Raw genomic sequence first — 17,337 nt, 5'->3', positions numbered from 1 at the left:
GATCTGCCTCCTTCAGATCTTCTCTTGAGCCTTGCAGTTCTGCTTGTATCACTTGAACGCCTTCTGTATATCAGCTAATTTTGTTTGTAAAGACGCTAAAGATATTTTTAATATGTGAATAAATAAACATATCTCTTTTTGTCGCAAGAATGGGATCACGCCATTGCACATTGCCACCCGCCGAGGAAATGTCATCATGGTGCGATTATTGCTGGATAGAGGGGCTCAAATCGATGCAAGGACGAAGGTGAGTGTCTAGGACAATTGCTGAAACAGATCATTTGTTTGTTTCCATGGCTGGGAAGCGACCTGTTCAATGCATGAATGGACATGATTCCCCAGAGTAGAGGAATGACTCTTCATTCACCAGTCATGGGGAGAATGTTGTACATCTCTGACAGTTGTGCTATGGAATAGACTCCATTTAGTCACAGGTCTTGCAGCACTGGATGTGGTGTTCACAGTTATGCTGGATGCATTCTTAGACATTACATTGGCTGTTGGCATCACTCCTTCACAAATAATTTATTGTTAAAGGCTGCAAAACCTTGTTCTTCCTCACAAAGAAGGGGCCTAGAATGTACAAACAATAGCAGAACTACAATTAGTTTAGGACAGGCGAGAGCAAAATAGAGAACAAAGCAGCATTGAGTTACTAGTGATGAAAAAAACTATTTTCACAAATAATTTATTGTCAGAGGTTGCAAAACCTTATTCTGCCTCACAAAGAAGGGACCTAGAATGTACAAACAATAGCAGAACTACAATTAGTTTAGTACAGGCGAGAGCAAAATAGAGAACAAAGCAGCATTGAGTTACTAGTGATGAAAAAAATCTGTTTTCACAAATAATTTATTGTCAGAGGTTGCAAAACCTTATTCTGCCTCACAAAGAAGGGACCTAGAATGTACAAACAATAGCAGAACTACAATTGCAGTTTAGTACAGGCGAAAGCAAAATAGAGACCAAAGCAGCATTTAATTACTTGTGATGAAAAAAACTATTTTCACAAATAATGTATTGTCAGAGGTTGCAAAACCTTATTCTGCATCACAAAGAAGGGACCTAGAATGTACAAACGAGCAGAACTACAATTGCAGTTTGGTACAGGCGAAAGCAAAATAGAGAGAAGAAAGCAGCATTGGATTGCTGGTGATGAAAAATAACTGTATCCTCTATTTTAAAAAGTGAAATAAAGGAATTGATGTGCTGAAGTGCATAACGTCAATTAATATTATGTAAAAGAACTTGCAGTGGTCAGACTTCATCTGACAGATTTGCTTCTCCAGCATATTTTGAAAATATATTACAGAGAAAGTGAAGGTTTTTATTATTGGTACTTCAGAATAAAAAAAACCCTGAGAAAACTGATATTAAATAGGTACTCTTGTTCTGTGGCATTTCTCTTATTTTAAGTTTCACTTCTTAGCTGTATCACCAAGCCGATTTAAAGTTGAACCTAGAAGAGGTATACCAGAGTTTACTCTGTAAGTCACGCGTAGCACTATCCACATCAATAGCAGATGAATAGAGAAACTCAACAGTAAGCCTGGTCTCAGCCGATCAATAGAGGGATTAGTTAGAGCAATAATTCAGCAAGGCTTGGAGCAAGTCAGAGACAGTTCAGGTCAGGATCAAGACAGAGGCTTCTATCAGGAACAGAGCGCATTGCTGAATGGCCAGTATTCCAAATGCTACTTGTAACGACTCCACGCTTTTTCAAGATGGGAGCTGATGCTAGGTATATTCTGATTCTGATTTGCAGAATTATTTTTTCCTTCTTGAGAGCATAAGAAGGTTAGGATTCTCCAAGGGCTTGGTCATCTTTTTTCTTGATCAAGCCCATAACTAGACTCTGCAGACAACTAAATACATGGGGTCCCAGCAATACCTTAAGTTCAGCGCCAAGAAACCAATCGGTGTATGTGCGCTTTATAAGAAATTTTAACATAACATCAACGGAGGCTGATATCTGGAATATAGCTTAACACAACTGATTGTGTATCATCTTTCAATTTCTTTAACTGTGTGTCTTGTGTCTCTTTGTATTGTCAATATAGAGTGTTTGACCCCCCCCCCCACACACACAGCTCACACTTCATGCTATACCAAACTCTGATAGAATTTCAGGACTATCACTAAGTAACATGGTAATCCCCATTCACTTGGCTTCCCTTAGGACGAACTCACTCCGCTTCACTGTGCAGCTCGCAATGGCCATGTACGGATCTCCGAGATTCTTCTGGACCATGGGGCTCCCATCCAAGCAAAAACCAAGGTGAGTATTGCCCGGCCAAAAACATTATCGGTTCCTTCAAGACAAAAAGCATGGTAGAGCCATTCAGGCAAATGTCAAAGTTCATCTAATCCATATGCAAAGTATACTCCATTAAGGCACAAGCAAAGGCATGTCACATAAAAGCAAAATTCTAGGTGTATCCCTCCAAGCAGAAACCAATCTATGCCCATCTGTGTAAAAGTAAAATGCCTCTCCTCAAGAAAAACATCAAGGTATATTTCACTGAAGCAAAAAAATCAATACAATATGTAAGCAAAACCCAGGGCATTTTCCACCCAAGCAAACAAAAAATATATGGCGTATCAAGTTAATGCTGTTCAAATCAAATGCCAATGTATGTTCCAATCAGATTTTAACAATGACCATCCATCTAGGCTAAAAAGGTCCTCCCTTCCATGCAAAATTACAGCGATCTCACTTTGGGGTAAAAAAAACAAAGGGTTCTTATTGTTGTTAAAGAAAAGTTGACCCGGACAAGCAAAAATTGATGTATGACTTCTTACTGTTAAAATAGAGGCGTAGATCCTACAAACAAAAACCACTGTTTGTTCCATCGAGATAGAAAAGTTTACAATAAGGTATGTGCCATCTAGACCACAGATAAGCTATGCTCTACTGTAAAAAGCTATGCTCTTCTGAAAAGGCAAAAGACAATCCATTTAGAAAACCAATGTATGCTCCTGCCAGACAAAAATGACAAACGTCCCTATAGGCAAAAATCCAAAAAATGTCCCTTCCTAGAGATTTTAAAAAACACATCTCCTCCCCCCAAAAAGATGGTATATCCTGTCTAAGCAACAAGGCACTCTATTTCATTGCAAAAACCTGCAGTAAGTATTTCCAAACTAAAACTAAGGTTTACACCATCTAGGCAAATTCAACAGACATGGCCTCGCAGACAACAAAAAAGATTTGTACCACCAATGGTGCATTCCATTGAGGCAAAAACAAAATAAGCTTGACAATTTAATTAGGTGTGTCTAATGAATGTACTGTCAAGCCAGACCTAAAGCTCTATGTATGTTAATGACTTCCCTCCTCCCTTCTGTGCTGCTGCTAGAGAAAAACAGCATCAATTATCGAGTTATCTAAGGCACTTTAACAGCATTGCAATGGCATGTGTGTGCCCCTGAAAGTCCAAGCTCAGGCAGCTGGATAAATGGACAAAATACCCACAGCTGTGGGGAAAGGCAAGTACATTTTCGTGGAAGCACACAACTTCTGCTAAACAAAACCTGTACTATTGACTCCCAACATGCGGGCAGAGCCAAAGCTCCTCACGTGGTGACACTTACATAAAAAGCCATGGTGGATCCATTCAGACACAGCTAAGATATGGATATTGTATGAAACAAAACATGTGCTTTGTTCCTGTTTTAGTATGTCAGCCCTAGACAAAAATAAACGAGTCCCTTAAGGCAAAAACAAAGAATGTCCCTTCCAGAGCAAAGTCAAGGTATATTACCTCCATGCGAAAACCAGCACATTGTCCTTTAGGATACACCAAGCTATATCCTGTCACGGTACAAATCAAGGTATCTCCCATTAGGACAAAACTATGGGCCATTTACGAAATATCTAAGGTATTCCCCATGTGGCCACAAATTGAAGTATATCCCAACATGCTAAAACCTTCAACCTTCAAATATGATCTCCAGGAGCAAACCAAGATTATACATTCTCAGGCAAAAAGCCTAGATATAGCCCCTCCATGTAAGACCGAAGTGTGACCCAACTGGAAAAAAAGTATATCTTCTCCAGGCAAAACGCCTACATTTACCTAATGCCCTGTCGCTATTCAAGTCCGTGCAAAGTCAGTCAATTTAGGTGTACAATAAAGAATACTGCAAGGTTAACCCTAAACTATGCCCTCAATTCATTATACAAGGTATGACTAATCTTCAACCATCAGCAGACTCCCCTCAAGGGCAGAAGAAGATCTCGCCTCTCAGTGCCAAAACCAATATTGGACCTTGTGTGCTGGCACAAAGATAATCAGCCAGTCTAAATTCAATGAAGATGCTTAATAATTGCTAAACAAAGATAAAAATGGGTCATAGCTGAATCCAAGGCAGATTTACAATCCCAGTCTAGGCTAAGATTAAGGTGCTTGTGATTGGTCTACTGCTCTTTACATAGTTAGCTTTTCTTCTCCCTCCCCGCTATTCTTATGCTGTCTTTCTTACCGTTTTCGTCTCTCTGTCTCTTCTGATAATGTTATTTCCTACTTGCATCCTTGATCTTTGTATCTTTTTTTCCTTTCTTGTTCTTAACTTCCTTTGCTCTGGTACTCTCTCTATTCCAGTCTTGTTCTCTCTCTTTCATTTGTGCTCCCTCTCTTGAATTCTCCTTCTCCTCTCATCTTGCCCCAGATCATGTCCCCATCTGCCTGTCCTTGTGGTTCCCACTATGCCCCTTACATCTCTGTTAGTGTATCTACTATCTTAACAACCACTCTTTCTCTGCCCCCAGAATGGCCTTTCACCCATCCACATGGCAGCTCAAGGAGACCACCTGGACTGTGTGCGCCTGCTCCTGCAGTACAACGCGGACATCGATGACATCACTCTGGACCACCTGACCCCGCTACATGTGGCAGCGCACTGTGGACACCATCGTGTCGCAAAGGTCTTACTGGACAAGGGTGCCAAGCCCAGTGCCAGGGCCCTGGTAAGTATGAATGGGCGATGGAAAGGCAGAAGGGGGTAATGGTGCGCCTCAGGGACCTGAGTATTCATTGACGTAATTAAATCCTAATCCTCGCGGCAGGTTTATTAAGGGCTTGCATTTCCCTTGCATCACGCAAGCCCTTAAATGAGATTTACTATGCCACAGCGTTGCATAGTAAATCTGGAGTAAAGCAAGGCAGCGCACGTTGCTGCCTGCGTTACTCTGTGCCTTGGAAGGTGTTCCACGGGTGGAGCGTGGGTGTTCCCACACATCCATTGAAGGGTTTTTGGCGCATTCCCAGATTTACTAGCAATAGTAAACCTGGGAATGCGCCAAAATGCTACACCATCCCAGGGGAGGCATAATGAGAAGAAATATGTTTATTTCTCTTTATTATTTCCTCTTTCTACATGTGCAAGCACACATGAAAATAGGAAATAGCCTCAGAGGATTGTTTTTGTGCAGGAAGGTGTCTGTTCCTTAAAAAAAACTATTTTGCCTTCAACACAGACACCTTTGCATCTTTGCAAGTGTGCCTGCTTTGGTGCTTGGCAGCCACCACTGCACCAGCGCAGAGCGAGAACAGGAATGCAACATACCTTAGTAGATATGGGGCATTCCTGCCCTCTACATTTGACGCAGCGCAGCAAGTTGTCTTGCAGCGTTACTCTGCATCAAATTTTAGTATATCTGCCCCTGGTGTTGTCTGAGGCCTGAGCACAAAAGGACTTACCGTAGGATATTGAAGGGAAATTCCAGCAGATCAGACCCCCCACCCAGCAAAGGCTGTTGGGCCTTAGGAAGAGTCAATCACGAGTTAGTGTGCACCTTTCAAAGTTCAAGGCTACCATGTGCTGTGTAACTGTTTTTGCCCCAGCCCTACCAACCATCCAAAGACTTTGTTTTACTGCGGAATTCTTTATAGAATGCGTCTGTTCGCCTGTATATGTAAGGGTCAGTTTGCTATGATGATAATGGTAATGTCATTTAGCTGCTGAGGAGTGAGTGCAGCAAATATATTTCACATCTCTGACTCACATCGCCGATATAAGCAAGGCCAGATGCAGTCAGCGTCGTTCTCTCATCATTAGAGCCCATCGTCTGCGAGTCCATATCTGCATACAAGGATCAACATTTAACATACCGGTTGCTATTAGTTAGGCATTCCCTTCCCTGCTGGCACATACTGCTGCCTCCATTGACCCTGGTATAAACCCGTCCCTCGCGCACGGCTTACCGTTTTATGTGCCTCCTGTGATGACAAGTGCATGTTTTCCGTTTCTGAAGCCTGAATCTGTTATTCAAAGGTGTGACTGCCATCTTTCGGCTGACATGGAAAATGCAGTTGCCTTTCTTTAAAAGTTCAAAATAGTGTGCTTCGCCCGTAGCCGTGCGCGTAACCGTAATGTCTTTGACGTGCCTTGACGTCAGCAGTGAACCGGGCATCGTCTGTATCACCTTAGGGATGTTTTTTAGGTCTCGCCTGACATAGCGCATGCGCTGGTCTGGCGAGACTTATTGAGAGGGCTCCAAAAAGTGCTACCAGGCCAGCCTAGAGCTGCAGTGCATGTGCGCGGACACGCGCGTCGCGCTTTTCCGCCATTACTTTCACTTTCGCGGCCGCACGGCCCCTTTGATGTTTGATCGCGATCACTTTCACTTTCGCGGCCACAGGGCCGCTTTGCATAGCCAATAGGTCTCGCTTTTGGGACCTTATAAGTATTTAGTTATGCAACTGTTGCATGACTAAACACTTATAAGGTCCCAAAGGCGAAACATATTGGCTATGCCAATGCTTGTTTTTACTGCTGTTGGGTTTGGTCGTAAGCAGTGGAGCTGGAAATTTACCCCCTGAGGACAGTGAGTAGGAATATTTTCAATCAGTGGACGAGTCGGAGTTCTTCCACATCCACATCTTTCCAAAGGCAGGTCAATTGAGAATGTTTGCCATGTCGTTTTTATTTACTGATTACGTGGTTCGTGAATATTTTCTACTTCATGTTCTGTTTTCTGCGTAGGGTGTTTGTTGTTAAGTTTCAAAATGCTCTTCAAGTGGATTTGAAACCTTTATTACAGCAATCAACCACCAACCCTCCGAGCAGCACTCCTGTCCCTCAACTGTCACCACCACCTCCTCCAACAGCGGAGCTCGTGTAGTGACATCACCTTCCAACCCTGATGACGTGCCCAACCTTCTACAAATTGCTGCAGAGGAGTCAAAAGTAAAACATAACACTTCTCCCTCCTTATAATAGTAAAACTAAAGGATAGATAACTCAAAGTTCCAAAAACAACAATTAAATCAGTATTCTAAAAAAAATAATCTGCTTAACCAGTGCAGGATAAGGATAAAGCCAAGATAACGTATTACATTATAACATCTCAATCATTTTCCATACATAAATAGAACACTAAAACATTGACATTGTCACAAGGATTTTTTTCCCTTGTTCTTACATTACATAATCATCTTGCCACTTGGGCTTGACCGATGACCTTTTAGTTACAGCTGCATCCAAATTTAAATCATCCATAAAAGGATTTTTGGGTCTTGGACAGTGGGATTTCTAACTTTTGCTAAATTAGATAAACGCCACCCATCACCATGATCTAAAACCGCAGGATTTTTCCTTACTGCACTTATTATAAAAGGACCCATATATTTTGACTGCCCTTTCCTCGCTGTCCCAGACCTTTTTGCCAGCACTTTGACTCCTACCTTCCAATCACCATCACATACATAATTCCTTACATCGAAACGTGCTTTATACTTGAGTTGATGTCCCTGTCTACGTAGTTTCAGCTCATCATCTGACCATTTCCTCTTCACTTCTGTGCTTTATTTCAACCAGACCGGATTTAGTTTACAATGAGGCCTCCTGCCCCTCAATGCCGCAGATGATGGTAAAAGAGCACTCTGCACAACCTTTTGCCAATCTATTCATGCTCTCTGCCAAGCAGCTCGCTTGAGGCGAATAATGAGCTGTTTTGGGATGTATAATACAGGGCTCTCTCAGGAAATCAGACATCTCCTGGGATACAAATTGCACCCCATTGTCTGTGACTAGACTCTTTGGTATGCCTTCCCTTAATAATTCCTCTTTAAGGAGCTCAATAACTGTTTTAGTATTTACTATAGACACACACTTCGTGACCACCCATTTGGATGTATAATCCACCAAATGTATTACAAAGCGTTCATCATGGTTTGATAAATCAAAAGGACCAGTAGTGTCCAATGCTAGTTTGGTCCATGGCTCTTCCGGGATCTCAAACGGGGACTACGAAGTAGTATGGGTATTTTTAGACTTATTGTCGTTTGTGCAATGCCAACTAACCTTGACAACTACCTCCAACTCATGGTCCATTCTTGGCCACCAATATAATTCACACAATCTTACTTTGGTTTTACTCCTGCCCAAGTGCCCTTCATCAGCTAGATTAATTAGATTTTCCCTCAAGACACATGGGGGTACAACTCGTTTTCTTCTAAATATCTTCCCTTCCACAATACTTAGCTCATCTTCAACAGAAAAAACCCACCTAAAGCTGATGGTATCTCTGTCTTGTCCGGCCACCCCTTCACAATGAACTCCTTAAGCACTTCCATGTCAGGATCCATTGAGACCTCCTCCCACTCACTGTCCTTTCATGCCAGTTCACATACCCAGTTCCCCAACCCCATTTTGGAATTACTCACACCACTGGTTGGCATTCTTGATAAGCAATCGCCTGCACTGTTTCTAGAACCTGGTACATACTCAACTGTACAATTATAATTAGACAGACCTTCTGTCCCCCTCCTGATCCTGGGAGAAAGATTCTCTAAGTCCCTGCACATGAAAATCAGTTTGAGAGGCCTATGGTCAGACCTTACTGTGAAACGTATTCCCGACAAAAAAACATTTGAAGTGAAGGATGGCCCAATGCACAGCTAATGCCTCTCGTTCAATGACTGAATAGTGTTTTTCCGCTCCTTTCAATAAACGAGAGGCAAAAGCCTCAAACCTAACCTCCCCAGTGTCTACCTAAGCCAGAACAGCACCCAGACCCCTAATACTGTGGTTAAAATTGTCTTCTTGTTTGTGTCAAAATGCCCCAGGGCTGGCAATTTTGCAATAGAATCCTTAATGAAGCCAAACGCTTGATCACAGTCTCCTGTCTACTTAAACTGACTGCCCTTCTTAAACAAACTCCTCAATGGCTTGGAAATACTGACATACGTAAAGATGAATTTCAAACAAAACTCTGCCAATCCAAGGAACGAATGCACCTGATCTCTGTTCTCCGGTCTAGGGGCTTGCACAATGTTACTTGCTAAATCAGTCTTAGGACTCATCCCCTCCCCAGAGATAGTATGACCTAAATACGTTATTGTCGGCAACCTGAACTAACACTTTTAGGTTTTGTACAACCAAAGCTGCCTCCTGGAGACACCCCAACACTTTCCACAAAATCTCATCATGTTCTTGCACATCGATCGCTACCATAGACCAGTATGTCATCTTGGAAAAATATCACCTTGCACAGACCCGCAAACACCTTCTTCTTGACCATCTGGAAGCATGCAGCGGCAGAGGCAAGACCAAATGGCATGCAGATAAAGCAGAATGCTCCCAGAGGAGTCACAAAGGAGCTCAAGTATCTGGAATATGGATGGAGCATGAACTGATGATGAGCCAAGGATAAATGCATAACACTGAAAATCTTTGCATTCTTAATCAGTGCCAATGTCTCCAAGATGTTTGGCAAAGGTTGTCTGTCAACCCAGATATATCTATTCAACTCTCCTAAGTCAACACACATGCGAATCGCTTTACCGCCATTCTTGGGTGCCAAAACTATTGGGGCCATCCACTCCGAACACTATCCCTACAATCATACCTTTTTTTCAGTTTCATAAGTTCCTGTTCAAGTGGGGCCAACATCACATGGGGACCCTTTCTAACTTTGGACACAAATGGTACAGCACCACTTTTTAACACAATCTTGTGCTCACAATTCCTCAATAAACCCAAATTGTTACAAAATACTTTGGGAAATTCAGAGCGTATTTCATCAGAAGACCCTTCATCCACCATTACCAACACTTTCTGCTTGGCATTGGGGTTAAGGGTTATCCCCATGTCCCCCTGGTGTTTCCAACTCAAGAGGTTATCTCCTTTTCTGTCCACACTAACCTTGCTGGCAGTTTAACGATTTTCAAATTGAATCCTCATCACAGAGTATCCTAACACATCTATTCTCTTTCCGCCATACCCAGCAGGATTTATATCTGGATCTTGCATGGTTATTTCTTCCTTGTCAAATATCAAGTCCCAATTCTTATCACCCATCATGGTGTACGGGGATACTGATTCAGCAAGTACTGATATTATTTTACCATCAACCACAATTTGACACTCTGGCATCTCAATGGGATCTGCATCAACCATCCCATCATTTCTCACACTGAACACAAATGTTCCTTCCTCTTCTTCCACACTGTTTACACTCTTCTTGGTACCTCTGCAAATACGGGCACAATGTCCCTTTTTCTCACATTTGTTACAAGATGAAAGCCTAGCTAAGCATTCCAGGCTATTAGAAAGATACCCGTCACTTCCACACCAAAAACATTTCACCACCCCACTTCTAGAATCATCTTGAAATTGTTCCAATTCTGAAAAAATGAAATGGTAAATTAAACAGTACTAAGGTCTATGCAGGGGGTTAGTGGTGTTCAGAGTGTCCCAATCACTCATGTACACATTGCTTTCCTCTGGAGTCTCACACTCCATTAGATGATAGCATCCCTTTTGTCCTCACTTTCCTCTGAAATCCTCCATTTTCATACCTTAGCCATCTCTCTTTACTCTTCACCACTGTCTTTTCACTCTATCCACTTACCCAGCTGCTCTGCACACACAACTCACACCTACATCTGTAAGCGCTGCATTTTCTTTTCCTTTGACAATGTCCATATTTCAGCAACTGAGCATATCACCATAGGGCCTTTCTTTTTAAAAAAAAAATATTTTTATTAAACATAAGTCAGCATCAAATATAGCATTATCATGAGTCTCATATTTTATACCTCCTCAGCACAATATTGCACAATCAGCAATCAATATTCGTATACGGCAATGAACACATTACAATCAAAATCTCAACCTGATACAAGTCTCTTCCCCCACCCTCTCCCTTTTCCAGCTTTCAGGTATCTCCCAGTTACCCCTATAGGATTCCCACTGTTGCCATACTTTTCCCCATTTCTTGGGACAGCCCCTGCTCTCGTATATTGTCTTTTCTGCGTTGCATCACCAGTCCATATCTCGCTTGCATTGTGTCGCTGTTGGTGTTTGCGTGGACACCAGGCCCTGGCAATGTTCCGTTTAGCCACCATTGCGGCCACTAATAGCCATATGTTTTGGTATTTAGGCCATGCTGGTTCTCCTGAGACACATAATACATGCCACCGGGCTACAAGAAGAACCTCCTGTCCCACCACCTCTGACATTATGCATACCACTTGCTGCCAATAACGCTGGATGACCGGGCATTCCCACACCATATGAAAGAAGGTACCTCTTTGATTACATCCCCTCTGGCAGTGTTCTGTAGGAATGCGTCCCAGTTTGAACATGAGTATACTAGTGGAGTAGGATCTTTGAATTATTCCTAATTAAACCAGCCTGAACCTTGCTCTAATCGCAACCTCCCTTGGGCTTGGTATCACCTCTGCCCAGTCGTCATCTTCTAGTAAGCCTACATCAGATTCCCAGGACTCTCTTAACTTTATCTGGAGATCTGGGGCATTATTGATTATCTTTCTATAGGTACATGACAATGCTTTTTCCGGTATTGGGTCTAGTAGCAATCTATGTTCGAGTGGGCTATATTCGGGTACCTGTTCCCCCTCCTTTAAATATTTGTTCAAAGCCTCTCTCAGCTGTAGATACCTGTAATGTTCTATTTCCGCCAACTGGTAATCAGTCTGTAATTCAGAAAAAGTAAGCATATCACTGTCCCAGAGAGGGGTCTGTCCTGTCAATTTTTCAGCCCAGCCGAGAAACTAATTGCCCTTTGCCCACATGTCGACGACGAGTATGTGGTGGCCTGCCTCACAGTTTTTTCCTACGATATAGTGACCCCCTGTCCCGTTGGCCCAGTGGTCCACCCTATACGCTGGATCGTTCCTATCTGCAAATACCCAGTCCTTAATTACCATTAGATGTGAGGCCCAATAATATTTCTTTAAGTTCGGAATAGCCAACCCACCCTCATAGACACCCTCTGTAGTTTGGCTAGCGCGATTCTCGTACCCCCACCATCCCACAGCAGCGTCCTAATTTCACTGTCAACTTCCCTAAAGAATTTGTTGGGGATTGGGCATGGGGTGTTTTGTAGTACATAGAGCATGCGGGGTAAGGACATCATCTTATATAGCACCGCCCTCCCCATCAGGGACAGCAGCAGCTTTCTCCAATAGGTAATGTCCCTTCTTAGGCGCTCCAGCTGTGGTTGTAGGTTCTCAGTCTGGAAGGCTGTGTCAGTTTTTGTTATTCGTATCCCAAAATACTTAAAGCTATCTTTAACCATCAACTGTGTGTCGGCTCCAAGCCTTGGAGGTGATCCGTCCGAAAGCATGTACAGGAGGGACTAATCCCAGTTAATTTGGTACCCGGCATACCCTTCAAAGAGTTTAAAGATCTGCAGCAGTCGCCTTATTGTAAACCGCGGTCGCGTAGAGAAGGACATCATCAGCATAGAGCGATATTCGTTCCTCCCACAGCTCCCCTCCCGGAATACCAGCAATCACTGTGTCTCCTCTCACCCAGGCCGTGAGTGGCTCGAGTGCCAACGCGAATAAAATCGGTGACAGAGGGCATCCCTGCTGTGTGCCCTTGTGAAGCGCAAAAGCGCGCGAGACCGTATCATTTACCTGAACTCTGGCTAGAGGATGTGAGTATAATAACTTCACCCAGGACTGGAAGTGTGGACCAAACCCAAACTGCCCTAGGACCTCAAACAAGTAGTGCCATTCTATACCATCGAACGCCATACGGGCGTCAAGTGAAAGGAGCGCTGCCTCCATCCCCAGGTTTGTCTTTACTATGTGCATCATCCCATAAAGGCGTCGAAGATTGAGTCTGGTGCTTCTGCGGGGCATAAAGCCCGATTGGTCAGGGTGTATCAGGGTTGTAATGGGGACCAAGAGACTAGGACCTTAGCCAGAATTATAACCTCTGCATTCAACAGGGATATTGGTCTATAAGAATTACACTGGTTCGCCGGCTTGCCGGGTTTGGGAATGACCACGATGGTAGCCGTTCGCTGGTCAACCGGTAACCGTCCCCGTTTCCGCGCCTCATTGAACATGTCTAATAGATATGATGCCACCACACTTGCTGTACATTTAAAGAGCTCAATGGGCAGACCATTTGGAACCATAGGGGCTTTCTTATTCCAAACACAACTTCTTATAAATGAACCGAGCTCCTGAAAATAACTATTGCTTATTTTTATCGGTACGTTGGAAAAAAGGATAAAAGTTAGGGTAAAATGGACATCTTGATGAGTGCAACCCTTCCGATCACTGTCAGGGGAAGAAGTGACCATTTTTCCAGTAACCTGTTGATTTTCCACAGCATTACCATATAATTCAGGTGAAATAACTGAAGGAAATTGTTAGTAAGATATATTCATAAGTACCGTATTGAACTTTTCGAACTCCCCTGCTGCTGTAAGGAATCTGGAAGATCTGCAGCCAATGCATTAAAGAACAATAATTCTGTTTTATTTTGATTAATCCTATATCCACCAATACTTTTTAATTCCTTAATCATATTGAGAGTCCCCTGCACATTCTCTCTATCTAGTTTTGAATCCAAAATAATGTAACATGCAAAAAGCTTCAACTTGGACATCCCCTCCACTGATGCACTAATGCGCCATTGCTATGTAACTTCACTGCTAGTGTCCCTATAAAACATGTAAACAATATTGTGGACAAAGGACACCCCTGACGGGTGCCACTATTGATTACCACCACACACGCCATGCTAATACCTTAGTCTGTGCCACTTAAAATAAATTCATAAGCATTGAAATAAATTGGGGGAACCCAAATTTACATACGCTAAAAAACCGGGCCTCCCAATTGACCAAATCTAACGCCTTCTCAGCACCCATCATTATTATCGATGTGCTTGTTTGATTACATGAAAAAAAGCCTATTGCCTCTATTAAAAAATGAGTATTCTCTGCCTTAAGACGATTGGAGACGAACTGACTCTGGTCCTTATGAATTAAAAGCCGACCAGCTGGCATGATCCTGGTATCCCTTACTTTCATCAGTAGTTTGTAATCTACGTTGAGGATGCTGGTTGGTCGATAGCAGTTCACGTTCATAGCATTTTAATCTATTTTGAAAAAGCTCACTATAGTGGATTCCCTGAAGGTGGGGGTAACATCCTGCTTTCCTTTATACAGTTAAATAAATCTGTTAAAAAAGGTACCAATTTTGTTGCGAATATTTTATAAAATTCAGATGGGAATCTGTCATTCCCACATGCTTTTGCATTTGGCATTATTTGGAGTGCTTCATAATCCTCAGCTGTTGTTATTTTGCCTGAGATTGCCTCAACCAGGGAGTTTGGTAGTAGGGGTAGCTGTGCAGAACCATAGTACTGTTCTATACAAGACAATGTAACAGAGTACTTAGCTTCATATAGACTTCTATAGTGCTGTAAGAGAACGTGGGCTACTTCCTCTAGCTGTTACCATCCTATGAGCTACTGAATTCTCAATTTGCCTTACTATTGATTTATCCTGCTTAATTCGAGTAAACCAGGCCAAGAATGTGCCTATCTGCTGGTTCTCCTCATAGTGTTGCTGTTGGTACACTTTGGAGTTGTTATTTCTTCGAGAGTAAACAGAATCTCTAAGATTTAGTTTTGTCTTCTCTGGTCCATTCCTGGAAGGCCCTCTATCAATTCCATCTTGCTGGCTAGAGAATCAGTGGGGTTGGGAAGGAACAGTTTTTCTTGTCCATTGCACTAATGAATGCCCGCTAGTTTATTCTCCAAAATTGGAGAAAATGTTTGGTTCCAACTTTACGGGGCTGGAAGGAAAAATGTTTAGGACCAAGAAGTTCGAAGAGGCATGTACGAAATGTGTGGGTAGCATGAAGAGGTTTGTAAACCATATGGCATCATTTAGAGATTATTGAAACCAACCGGTGACATAGTTATACAATAGAAAAAGTCTAAAAAAAAATTCCCTTGTTTATTTTTTTATATATCTGTGCTTGCAATGGTTGCAAGAATAATTTAGTGTCACTCTACTGTCCCATGAAGTTACAATCAAGTATATCATGTTTCACGAGTCAATTTATTGATTTTGGTTATAGTATTTTGCCCCAGCACTTCCCTAGAGCCCTCCCTTCGTAATGGAAATGTTTATTATTAGCAAAGTTGCACTTCAATATTTTCTTTTTTTTGTTTTAGAAAAACGATTGTGTTTTTATGCTATCAGGTCATGAATGTGTAGGCTGCTAACCTGCTCTGTATGAAATAGGCACCATGGAATTTTATGGATGTTGTTTGCAGTTTTTATATATATATTTCATTTTGCTGATTACAGTGCTGCAAGGAGAAAGTAACGATTTTAAGACTTGTTTCGATGCTGCTAGGCTATGAATATATATGTTTTTAACCTGTCCTATGTGAAATATCCACCATGTTATTTTATGATGCTATTTACTGCTCTTTATATGTATTTTGTCATGTTGAATAGGAGGAGAAAGCAATGATCTTAAGAGTTAATTTACTGACTATAGAAGTTTGTATTAGCATTTCTCTCAATTTTGCCTTTTTTTTAATGGAAAAGTGTACTAAAGGCACAGCAGCACTTTAACAGCTACTATTGAAAAAAGGACTCGTGTATACTATTCTTGGATTTATCTGTCAGTGCTGCTAATTTGTTTCATTTGAAATATGCACTGTGGCACCTTATCCTCTGCTTTTTGTAATCAATGTATATTTTTGTTAGCCTGCTTTTTTGGTATTTATTGTCTATTTCGGCTCAATAAAAAGAGTTTGAAAAAAGATATGGGCAGAGTATAGAGGTAGAAAGAGATTTTAGGATTTCGGGATGGGTGAACTATAGAGGTCAGGAATCGGTGTAGTTCTGGCATGTTGCGGGCTTTAGGGGGCAGGGATGGAGGGTGTTTTGGGGTTGTGCAAAGCTCAGGATTGGATGATAATGAGGGGTGGTGCAGGGTCAGAGAATTAAAAGCATACAAAATAATTGTTTGCTAGAGTGAAACATATAAATGCAAAATGTCCCCTGAAGCTAAGCACTGAAATACATGCCTCTGACAAAAAGGTTTCTGAAATTAAGTCCTGCAAGCATTGCATTTACACCTTAAAAAATAAGCATTCAAAAACCAAATCCGAAAAAAGGATTCTATGAATTGGTTTCTATGAAATGGTAAATGCCATTCATCCTGAAAATTTCCATTAAACAGTTTAGGTTAAATGGTTTCTCAGAAACAGTATTCCATGAAAACAATTTTTCTATGAAATCACATACAACGGGACACATATAGTAGTGGGCCAATTTCCACTGTGAATTCCCAAGGGTGACCTTCTTTACAGGGGCCTGTATCCCAGCATCTAATGGTCATGTTGAAGGTTGTCTGGAACTGGTGCCTTCTGCAATAACTTGTTTTGCCAGATGTTACTGTGATCTCGACTACAGATTTATGGGTTAAGTGAAACTGCACAAATTAATATATATGTTGCCTTATGATATAGGAATATAGTTTAAAGTGTTACAGGTTGAGGACGAGCTCCTCCTCCAGTCGACATAACTGGCTCCTATGCTGGAGTTCTGAAGATAGACTGCTTATGATTTCTTAAGAATTGGAAAGGGTGGATGGAGGTACCACACGGGTGCACAGGGTGCAGTCTCACACTCTTCATGGATTATATTGCTCCATGACTCAGATTATATGTTTCGGTCGTTCTTCCTTTGTCTTGGTCTGCTGTGCTGTGGTAATCTCATGGCTTCTCAGTGACCTCTGTCCTATGAGGCTTCCTTGATGCACATCATCTGGTGAGGTGGACCATGAGTAGGCCTTCATGGGATCAGGTCGCATTATTCTGCTAGGTGCAGTTAAACTCCTTCTGCCGGCAAGTTCTCCTTTTCTCCAGAGGTCACTTGAGCAAGGCTTCCTTCGATATTTCTAGACTTTGGCCCAGTCTGCATGGAGAGCAGAAACACAACAAAGGGTCCACTTATACTCAGATGTCTTTTTCCTACACTGGTGTACAAGCCTCCTTTGTTTCCTGACATTTACTGAATATTGGCCAAGGGGGGCA

The 17,337-nt window shown here is 42.1% G+C and overlaps 1 protein-coding gene across 5 annotated transcripts in view; it reads left to right on the top strand.

The window, feature by feature from the left end:
* The window catches only part of ANK1 (ankyrin 1), an 826,509-nt gene that overhangs the window by 316,800 nt on the left and 492,372 nt on the right, over window positions 1–17,337 (top strand). For all 5 annotated transcript variants that reach the window (XM_085634053.1, XM_085634051.1, XM_085634052.1 and 2 more), the window contains exons 8-10: window positions 149–247; window positions 2,180–2,278; window positions 4,772–4,969. In XM_085634053.1, the coding sequence (XP_085490179.1) occupies window positions 149–247; window positions 2,180–2,278; window positions 4,772–4,969 (396 nt within the window). The remainder of the gene's footprint in view (window positions 1–148; window positions 248–2,179; window positions 2,279–4,771; window positions 4,970–17,337) is intronic.

This window comes from Triturus cristatus, chromosome 11 (assembly GCF_964204655.1).
Source record: "Triturus cristatus chromosome 11, aTriCri1.1, whole genome shotgun sequence".
Taxonomy (NCBI): domain Eukaryota; kingdom Metazoa; phylum Chordata; class Amphibia; order Caudata; family Salamandridae; genus Triturus; species Triturus cristatus.
The sequence above is the reverse complement of the archived record's forward strand: the minus strand, read 5'-3'. Positions and strand labels throughout refer to the sequence as shown.